Source organism: Lipotes vexillifer, unplaced genomic scaffold (assembly GCF_000442215.2).
Source record: "Lipotes vexillifer unplaced genomic scaffold, Lipotes_vexillifer_v1.1 scaffold189, whole genome shotgun sequence".
NCBI classification, from domain to species: Eukaryota; Metazoa; Chordata; class Mammalia; order Artiodactyla; family Lipotidae; genus Lipotes; species Lipotes vexillifer.
In genome coordinates, this window is record NW_006785816.1 from 328,102 (window position 1) to 339,060 (window position 10,959).

At 46.3% G+C, this 10,959-nt stretch overlaps 1 protein-coding gene across 1 annotated transcript in view; it reads right to left on the reverse strand.

Annotated features, from left to right (window-relative positions):
• Nucleotides 1-1,880, reverse strand: part of FAM78B (family with sequence similarity 78 member B) — a 92,683-nt gene extending 90,803 nt beyond the window's left edge. The window contains exon 1 of the mRNA XM_007458086.1: nucleotides 1,115-1,880. Coding sequence (XP_007458148.1) covers nucleotides 1,115-1,377 — 263 coding nt within the window. The 5' untranslated portion in view covers nucleotides 1,378-1,880. The remainder of the gene's footprint in view (nucleotides 1-1,114) is intronic.
• Between the last annotated feature and the right edge of the window lie 9,079 nt (nucleotides 1,881-10,959).

The following is a 10,959-nucleotide window of genomic DNA, read 5'->3' on the forward strand; positions in this document are numbered from 1 at the left end:
TTCCCTACAGGCTGCAAGCTAATTAGGGTGCTCTAGACCTACATTGTAACAGCAGGTAGAACGCAGGCCCCAAACATTTTAGCCATTGTAGTTGCCAACTGCCCAGAGTCTACTTCTGAAAGGAGGCTGGCAGGGAGTCATGAAAATTTAGTAAATAAAGTCCTGGACGCGACTGTCAGCAGCCTGCGGTTCCGGGGCAGGCTGTCGGCCCCTGGCGGCAGAGGAGTCGCCGCGATCTCGGGTCTCCGCAGCCACCGAGCCCGGCGCGCACCGAGCGGCGCTGCTGAAAGAAGTTGGAGAGCTCCCAGATCGCCAACAGAATTCGGCGGTGGGCGCTGGGGAACCACTTCCAGCGTCGCAATCAGTAAAGTTCTGGAGTAAATAAAGACTTTAGACCGACAAGAGACGCATACTTTCCTTGAGCATAAGACACACACCACACCACCCCAGCCAGAGGCTGCTCGCACAAGGGACGCGCCCGGTGCCTTCCAGTTCCCACCACCCCAGTACTCGTCCAGAGGAAGCCAAGCCAGAAAAGCGGCTCTCCAGGGTTTGCGGTTCCGGATGCAAATGCCTCCAGGCTTCCCGGCCCGGGGCACAAGGGCTCGAAGTCAACAGTCGAGGGAACAAGGGCAGAACCACCAAGTCCAGCTGGGACACCCGGGACCTTCTCCTCCAAGCCCGCTCGGGTTTCTCCAAAGGACGCGCGGCACAGCCCACGCGCCCCCGGCACTCCACTCCACTCCTCTCTACAGGTCCCCCCCAAACTCTTCCCGGGAATCCCCACAAAGCACAGGCGGCGCCCCGAAACTCCCAGGGCACTAGCCAGCCACCCCCACCCGCGTCTCTCGAACCCTCCTTATCGCACCGTTCTCGCGTTCATGGGGAGTCAGAAGAAAACCACGAGAAAATGCCTTCGCGAGGAGCCTCCCTACACACACCCGCCCTGTCACTGAAACAAAAGCGTAGGGAGGAGGGAGATGGAAGAGGAGGCGGGAGGAAGGTTTAGAAAGAGGATGGGGAGAGCAGTAAGAAGGAGCTGGGGAGGAGGGTCGGGATCAGAAGAGACCGGGGCCAGGGACCCCGCTCCGACTCCGCGCGGCCGGTCGCTTACATGCCCAGGTCGCTGTAGGTGTTGAAGAACTCCATCTGGTTGCACGCCTGGATCCAGCCCACCACCCAGGTCTCGTGGCGGGGGATGGGGGGCATGACCACGCGGGCCGAAGCTTTGAAGTAGGGGGTCTTGTAGCGCAGGACGATGGGCGAGGTCTCCTCGATGCGCGTGGGGCACTGGTCGATGGTGGCGCACACATCGTACACCACAATGTTCTCGCGCCGGATCCGCGCCTTGCAGGTAATGCTTTGGATACAGCCCATCCTGCCGCCCGGCGCCGGCGCGGCGCGGCGTGGGGCAGCGCGGGGGACCGCGCGGGCAGCCGGGGGCGCCCGTCACACCGGCATGGCGACGCGCCGCCCGCTCCGGGTCCGGCTCAGCCCGTGCCTAGGAGCGGTGAGCCGGCGCCGGGCATTCTCCGAGGCAGCCCCCTCCTCTCGCCGCCGTGCCGGGTCTCCGCTGCCCCGACGCCCGCCCGCCCCTGCCCACGCCCGCCCCCTCTCTCCAGGGCGCGGCAGGGCGCGCGGGGCGTGCGCTCCTAGGAGGCGGCGGGCGCCCCCGCCGGCTCCAGGGCCAGCGCGGAGGGCAGGGAGGGGAGCGGCACTGCGAGGAGTGGTGCCCACCCCGGGCCGGAGCCCCCCGCCCCTCGCCGGAGAGGAGGAGGCGGCAGCGGCGGCTGCATGTAGCCGGGGGAGGGCGGCGGCGGCGGCAGCGCCGGGTCTGTCTGCCTCCGCGGTAGCAGCAGCAGCAGCAGCAGCCGCCGCCGCCGCCGCCGCCGCTGCATGAACCTCTGCACCGCGGCTGCCCCCCGCGTGCAGCGCACCCAGAGGCTGGCGAGCGGGCGGCCCGAGCGGCAGGCGGAGGCAGCAGTGGCGGCGGCGGAGACCCCGCTCCCGCCGGCCCCGCCCCGCAGCTGGGCCGCGGCGACACTCCTCTGCCCGCCCGCCGCGGGCTCGGGGGGGCGCCAGGGGACTGTGGCCCAGGGTGGAGGGCCCCACGGGCTGGGCAACCCCAGACGAGATCCGCGGAGGAAACTGGCTGTACGCCATCAGTTTTGTCCCTCTCCGGCTGCCGTCCGGCTGCCGTGGAGGTGGGGGTACTGTGTAAGGGTGGGGGTGTTTAAAGGGCAGCCAGCGCCGTGGTGGGGCCCGACAAGTGGGGCCCGGGAGGGGCCGGGCCGCGATGGGTGGTGTTCCGGGGGTGGGCGTGGGGCTGTGGGGACCCCTCCTGGGTTGGGTGGGTGGGGCCGAGAAGGGCGCGGCGCTGTCCAGGGTCGAGAAGGGAGGCCGGCAGTGAGTCTTTGGGGCAGCCTGAGGGCTAGGGGAGTAGTATATCTGAGATTGGCCCGTTATTTATAATGTAGTTTGTTTAATTAGAGTTAGGCTGAGGTCTGGGCTCCAGTATGTTGCTACATGCAGTGGATTTCCGTCTTTCCCTGACTGGGTTTGCTCTGGAAGCTTTTCTTTCCACCACTGTATATGGGGAAGGTACCCAAAGAAACCTTCCGTGCCCTAACACCAAGTCACCAAAACTCCCAAGAGTTTTGATTGAAGCTCGAGCTCAGTTTTACATATCGCCTGCCTTCATCCGAATCTTTTCCTTCTTAGAAAACGCTCTTTCAACAAACCCCCCCACACTGGGGAATTAGAGCAGGAAGGGACTTACCTAAACACTGTGTTTTGAATGTAGCTGCCTCCCGAGACAGGTTGTGCCTTGCAGGACCGACTGGATTAGAATGCTTAGCAGCCTTCTTGAGGTTACCCAAGGTAACCTGTGACCTGTTAAGTACAAGGAGAACTTGAGAACATTTTTGGAACCGGGCTGGATTTAAATAGTAACTGCTTAATGATACATGTCCAGGGTACCCGTTTGTAGTAATCCATCTGGCCTACAGAAAGCCTGGAATCTTAGGACCTATTCTTTTCTTTGCTTGTCCAGGGCACGGCATGGTGACTGGCACATAGTAGCTGTGCAACAGTTGTCTGTGAATGAATGAACAGAAAAAGCCTCACTGTAATTGTCCTGTAGAAACTGCCACCACAGATATTGGGCATCGTGTACAGTATGATGCCCTGTGTCTAATATTGTCTTCTAAAATGCCAAACAGAAAAAAAATTAGCAAATGGTCTTATTGGGCAGTTTTTTTTAACATTTGTATTTTCAAAGCCAATAGCTTCTCTTTAAGTATTTCTTCCATGATCATTGAGCATTTGCTGGATCTGGTGTCCAAGTGTGAAATATTCTGACTTAACAGGCTGCACAGGAGGCTGGCTAGAGTTAGTCTTTAGCTAGGACAGATGTGATGAGTAATTTAAAAGTCAGTTGAGATCTAAAAGCACTCTTCATCCTTATTTTAACTTTCCTGGTACCTTGATGCACTTTAGAGTTAACAAAAAAGCAGTTTTGCCCTTTGATAACATGCTTCTCTCATTTTACCATTTTAGCCACCGATCTCAATCACTGATCCTTTCATTCAGCAAACAATGACTACCTGGCAGGAGCCAAGCAGTCAAGCATTGTGCTGAGTACTAGGATTCAAAGACAAGAGCTTGTGGATCACTGGAGAAGATAACCTTGTGAACAGTTTGTCGCTGTAAACTATGACACATGCTTTAATAGTGTGTATTCAAGGGCACAGGAGCCCAGATAGGAGAGCCACTGAGAGATTTACGTGTGGCTCTCTTGAAGTAGTAGCATCTGAACTGGATCTGGAAGGTCCGATAAGAGGCTCACTAAGAGTAGAAGAGTGAAAGGGCAGTGCAGGACGAGAGTTGGGCAAATGCACAGAAGTATGAAAGAACACAGCATGTTTAGGGACATAAACAGCTCACAGTCCATGCAGTTCTCAAAGTGTTCTGTGTAGACCATTGGCATCAGACTCACTGGCGAGGAACCAGCTATTGATGGGACCATATTTTGATCTTCAGTGGAAACTAATGAATGCAAGATTTGCATTTTGAGAAGAATTACTCTCTATCAATTTGGAGGATAGAGGAAGGACAGGTTAGAGGCACTGTGTCAGGATATTGTGATGACAGATGATTTGGCCCTGAGCTAGAGCAGTGCCATGGGACTGGAGAGGCCTGACTGCTTCTGAGAGTCATTTAAGAGGTAAAACTGATTTACTTGGTAACTGAGGAGATGCTGGGGGAAGAGCCTGGTCAACTCTGAGTTTTCCAGCTTCAGTTAAATACATGTGATCCTAATAGCCAAACCAAGGTGACAGAAGTGGAAGCAGATTGAGGTTGTGTGTTGTCATGTTAAGTTTGAGGTACATGGAGTGTATTTTGGGGAGGGAGCCAGAGTTTGAGTTTCAGTGGTTATTAAGTTCCAAGAAATAGACCAAGAGAAAAGCATTTAACTGGGGGAATTTAGTTATCTGTTGATTTGAGTTGCTTGTCAGGCTGCAATTTTGTGGATGAATGTTATCCTTTGTCTTCTGGTAATACATGGTACGCCTGCATAAATAAGGAAGGGCAATAGTAGCCTTCTCCAAATTATAGGAAAATCATATAAAGGAGAATATATCTTACCTTTCAAACTTAAAATGAGACCATGTTATGTCCAGTAGAGTGCCAATAAAATATAACTCATCATTCACAGACGTGGACCCTTGACATTCTCAGAGGGTTCATCCATGACCTTCATGAGTATCCAGAATCATGAATGTCACCATGACATATAAGTTTCACTATAAAAAGCAGTAAAGTGTAACTGAAAAATATAAGGGATCATTTTTAGACTCATAATGGTTCTATAAATATGGCACCAAGGTAATTTCAAAAGCTACTTAAATAAATTTTGCCATTAAAATAAACTCTTTACTTCATTACATCTGTACCTTATTAACTCCATATTCCTCTGACTCTGCAAAGAAAAAAAAAGTCAATCAAAGTATGAGAATTACTACAAAGATGTCAATGAGAAGAGCTAAGCTGTGCTGGGGCACAAATGCCAGGTGTTGGGTGTGATTTATTCACTAAGTGGCTGGCAAGTACACTCTGGCCTCCTAGCAGGCCATTTAGATTTGTGTCTCAGCAAATTACCTCACTACAGGGACCTTTCAGATCACTCAATGGAGACTATTTTCATCCATGAACATTCAGTCTGCAAATGCCAGTGGGCCGCTACATGTAGCTCAAACCAAAGTCTTCAGAAGTACAACAATGTCTCTGTGCTGCTCTTTTAAGTTTCTTTCTCTCCTGGTGAAGTAAGTCTCCCCTGCCTCTATTAGCATCCTGTACCTGCCTCTGTGAGCACCTTTCCTGCTGTTTCACAGTTGTTTGCTCACACTTGTCTCCCTCAATAGGCTGTACACTCCTCAAGGGAATGTGTCATCATGCCCTGTTGTCCAGCCTAGTGCCTGGCACCTAGGAGCCGCTCAATAAATGTTTGAATGACTAAATTTATTTTTTTAACCTGGTAAAATACTATTTTCCATAACTTAACTATAAGCTCTGTCTCCTCACCTACAATGAGCATATTTTTTTAATCTACTTCTTTCTGCATGGTACCTCTTTGTCTTCCCACCGTCTTTCCTCCCAGCATCCCTCCTGGATGTAAAAGTGATGCCCTTTGTCTTTGAGCATGAAATCTCCTCTCAAGGGTTATCAGTTCTAGGCACCAAGAAATGGAAAAACTTCAATGACAGGACCTGGATGGCAATCATTCCTTGTGAATAACTTCATTTGAGTTTATTCTCAGGGCACAGCACAAATACTCCTTTGTACTTCATGCTTGTGATATTCTTGAGCATGAGAGAGCCCCTCAGATCCCTGAGTTAGAGCCCTAGAGCACACTCTCCAGGATGCTGGCCTCTGCACCCCCTTTACAATCCATTCCCTCAGCCTCCAATGACGCCATGCTCCATCTTTCCAGAAGGAGGGCAATCTCTGACTTTATTTTTCCTATCAGTTGACTCATTACTCAATTTTTCAAGTGAGCTTTTTAGAAACTTTGAGCCACAAAGGCCTATTTTCTAGTTGACCTTGGCAAGGGTTTTCAGAAACTGTAGAACAGACTACCAAATTTGTTGGGAAATTACCTCCGGAGCTGCTAAAAAGGGGGATAATTTCTATCTCGCTTATATGGTCTGAAGGCAGGCAAGGGGTTAAATGAATCCTCAATGTCCAAGAGAGCAGGATTAAAGAAACAACTCTTTTTGGGGTGAACTCCTCCAACGACCACTTCAAGTCAGAGCAACCAATTTCCCTTCCAGGCTAGGCTAAGAAGCTCTACAGGAGGTGGACCCTGGCAGTGGACTCTGACTGCTTTGCTAAATGCGTTGAGCCCAAGGTATGGCAGCTGCTTCAGGTAGCCAATATTTATCAAGCTTTTCCCACCAGCCTCACATTACAGTAGGCTGCAGAGACTACCAAGAATGCCCTCGTCTGTGAGCTGTCCTGTTGAAGGTCACTTGTGCCTGTCTCTGCCACACAGTCCTTTTCTTAGTCTTTATCTGCAGGACTTGATGCTCTTCTTTTAATTCCATGATTCTACAAATCCCAATTCTCCTCTTGGCTTCTCTGATCCCTCTTGCTTTCCCTGGTACCCCCAGGGTAGTATTTTCTGAGGGTCCCTCCTTCCCTGTCTGAACTCCTGCAGGGCATAAACCATTGTTATTGGTTTTAACTATTATTTTCTATGATGTCTTCCAAGTCTGTCCCTCCAGCCCAAACATTTCCTGAATTCAAGGCTAGCATGTCCATCTGCCTACTACTGGATGTTTCCGTTCAGACATACTGCCAGTTTCTTCATCTCAGTGAGTTGACACCTCTCTTCCAGCAATCCAGTGTCGCCTGCTGACTACCCTGTTTCTTTTTATTTAATTTATTTATTTATTTACATCTTTATTAGAGTATAATTGCTTTAAAATGGTATGTCAGTTTCTGCTTTATAACAAAGTGAATCAGTTATACATATACATATGTTCCCATATCTCTTCCCTCTTGCGTCTCCCTCCCTCCCACCCTCCCCATCCCACCCTTCCAGGTGGTCACAAAGCACCAAGCTGATCTCCCTGTGCTATGCGGCTGCTTCTCACTAGCTATCTACCTTACGTTTGGTACTGTGTATATGTCCATGCGTCTCTCTCGCTTTGTCACAGCTTACCCTTCCCCCTCCCCATATTCTCAAGTCCATTCTCTAGTAGGCCTGTGTCTTTATTCCTGTCTTACCCCTAGGTTCTTCATGACATTTTTTTTTCTTAAATTCCATATATATGTGTTAGCATACGGTTTTTGTCTTTCTCTTTCTGACTTACTTCACTCTGTATGATAGACTTTAGGTCTATCCACCTCATTACAAATAGCTCAATTTTGTTTCTTTTTACGGCTGAGTAATATTCCATTGTATATATGTGCCACATCTTCTTTATCCATTCATCCAATGATGGACACTTAGGTTGTATCCATCTCTGGGCTATTGTAAATAGAGCTGCAATGAACATTTTGGTACATGACTCTTTTTGAATTTTGGTTTTCTCAGGGTGTATGCCCAGTAGTGGGATTGCTGGGTCATATGGTAGGTCTATTTGTAGTTTTTTAAGGAACCACCATACTGTTCTCCACAGTGGCTGTATCAATTTACATTCCCACCAGCAGTGCAAGAGGGTTCCCTTTTCTCCACAACCTCTCCAGCATTTATTGTTTCTAGATTTTTTGATGATGGCCATTCTGACTGGTGTGAGATGATATCTCCTTGTAGTTTTGATTTGCATTTCTCTAATGATTAATGATGTTGAGCATTCTTTCATGTGTTTGTTGGCAGTCTGTATATCTTCTTTGGAGAAATGTCTATTTAGGTCTTCTGCCCATTTTTGGATTGGGTTGTTTGTTTTTTGTTATTGAGCTGCATGAGCTGCTTATAAATTTTGGAGATTAATCCTTTGTCAGTTGCTTCATTTGCAAATATTTTCTCCCTTCTGAGGGTTGTCTTTTAGCCTTGTTTATGGTTCCCTTTGCTGTGCAAAAGCTTAGAAGTTTTATTAGGTCCCATTTGTTTACTTTTGTTTTTATTTCCATTTCTCTAGGAGGTGGGTCAAAAAGGATCTTGCTGTGATTTATGTCATAGAATGTTCTGCCTATGTTTTCCTCTAAGAGTTTGATAGTTTCTGGCCTTACATTTAGGTCCTTAATCCATTTTGAGCATATTTTTGTGTACGGTGTTAGGGAGTGATCTAATCTCATACTTTTACATGTACCTGTCCAGTTTTCCCAGCACCACTTATTGAAGAGGCTGTCCTTTCTCCACTGCACATTCCGGCCTCCATTATCAAAGATAAGGTGGCCATATGTGAGTGGGATTATCTCTGGGCTTTCTTTCCTGTTCCATTGAACTATCTTTCCGTTTTTGTGCCAGTACCATACTGTCTTGATTACTGTAGCTTTGTAGTATAGTCTGAAGTCAGGGAGCCTGATTCCTCCAGCTCCGTTTTTCTTTCTAAAGATTGCTTTGGCTATTGGGGGTCTTTTGTGTTTCCATACAAATTGTGAAATTTTTTTGTTCTATTTCTGTGAAAAATACCAGTGGTAGTTTGATACGGATTGCATTGAATCTGTAGATTGCTTTGGGTAGTAGAGTCATTTTCACAATGTTGATTCTTCCAATCCAAGAACATGGTATATCTCTCCATCTATTTGTATCATCTTTAATTTCTTTCATCAGTGTCTTATAATTTTCTGCATACAGGTCTTTTGTCTCCTTAGGTAGGTTTATTCTTAGATATTTTATTCTTTTTGTTGCCCTGGTAAATGGGAGTGTTTTCTTGATTTCACGTTCAGATTTTTCATCATTGGTGTATAGGAATGCCAGAGATTTCTGTGCATTAATTTTGTATCCTGCAACTTTACCAAATTCATTGATTAGCTCTAGTAGTTTTCTGGTAGCATCTTTAGGATTCTCTATGTATAGTATCGTGTCATCTGCAAACAGCGACAGCTTTACTTCTTCTTTTCCGATTTGGATTCCTTTTATTTCCTTTTCTTCTCTGATTGCTGTGGCTAAAACTTCCAAAACTATGTTGAATAAGAGTGGTGAGAGTGGGCAACCTTGTCTTGTTCCTGACCTTAGTGGAAATGCTTTCAGTTTTTCGCCATTGAGGATGATGTTGGCTGTGGGCTTGTCATATACGGCCTTTATTATATTGAGGAAAGTTCCCTCTACACCTACTTTCTGCAGGGTTTTTATCATAAATGGGTGTTGAATTTTGTCAAAAGCTTTCTCTGCATCTATTGAGATGATCATATGGTTTTTCTCCTTCAATTTGTTAATATGCTTTATCACATTGATTGATTTGTGTATATTGAAGAATCCCTGCATTCCTGGAATAAACCCTACTTGATCATGGTGTATGATCTGTTTAATGTGCTGTTGTATTCTGTTTGCTAGTATTTTGTTGAGGATTTTTGCATCTACGTTCATCAGTGATATTGACCTGTAGTTTTCTTTCTTTGTGACATCCTTCTCTGGTTTTGGTATCAGGGTGATGGTGGCCTGGTAGAATGAGCTTGGGAGTGTTCCTCCCTCTGCTATATTTCGGAAGAGTTTGAGAAGGATAGGTGTTAGCTCTTCTCTAAATGTTTGATAGAATTCGCCTGTGAAGCCATCTGGTTCTGGGCTTTTGTTCATTGGAAGATTTTTAATCACAGTTTCAATATCAGTGCTTGTGATTGGTCTGTTCATATTTTCTATTTCTTCCTGATTCAGTCTTAGCAGGTTGTGCATTTCTAAGAATTTGTCCATTTCTTCCAGGTTGCCCATTTGATTGGCATAGAGTTGCCTGTAGTAATCTCTCATGATCTTTTGTATTTCTGCAGTGTCAGTTGTTACTTCTCCTTTTTCATTTCTAATTCTATTGATTTCAGTCTTCTCCCTTTTTTCTGATGAGTCTGGCTAATGGTTTATCAATTTTGTTTATCTTCTCTCAAAGAACCAGCTTTTAGTTTTATTGATCTTTGCTATTGTTTCCTTCATTTCTTTTTCATTTATTTCTGATCTGATTTTTATGATTTCTTTCCTTCTGCTAACTTGGGTTTTTTTTGTTCTTCTTTGTCTAATTGCTTTAGGTGCAAGGTTAGGTTGTTTATTCGAGATGTTTCCTGTTTTTTAAGGTAGGATTGTATTGCTATAAACTTCCTTCTCTGAACTGCTTTTGCTGCATCCCATAGATTTTGGGTCATCGTGTCTCCATTGTCATTTGTTTCTAGTTATTTTTTGATTTCCTCTTTGATTTGTTCAGAGATCACTTGGTTATTAAGTAGTGTATTGTTTAGCCTCCATGTGTTTGTATTTTTTACAGATCTTTTCCTGTAATTGATATCTAGTCTCATAGCATTGTGGTCAGAAAAGATACTTGATGCAATTTCAATTTTCTTAAATTTACCAAGGCTTGATTTGTGACCCAAGATATGATCTCTCCTGGAGAATGTTCCATGAGCACTTGAGTCTTCATTTTAAAGTGTATTTTGTCTGATATGAGAATTGCTACTCCTGCTTTCTTTTGGTTTCCATTTGCATGAAGTATCTTTTTCCATTCCCTTACTTTCCGTCTGTATGTGTCTCTAGGTCTGAAGTGGGTCTCTTGTAGACAGCAAATATATGGGTCTTGTCTTTGTATCCATTCAGCCAATCTGTGTCTTTTGGTGGGAGCATTTAGTCCATTTACATTTAAGGTAATTATCGATATGTATGTTCCTATTCTCATTTTCTTAATTGTTTTGGGTTCGTTATTGTAGGTCTTTTCCTTCTCTTGTGCTTCTAGTCTAGAGAAGTTCCTTTAGCAGTTGTTGTAAAGCTGGTTTGGTGTTGCTGAACTCTCTCAGCTTTTCCTTGTTTGTAACGGTTTT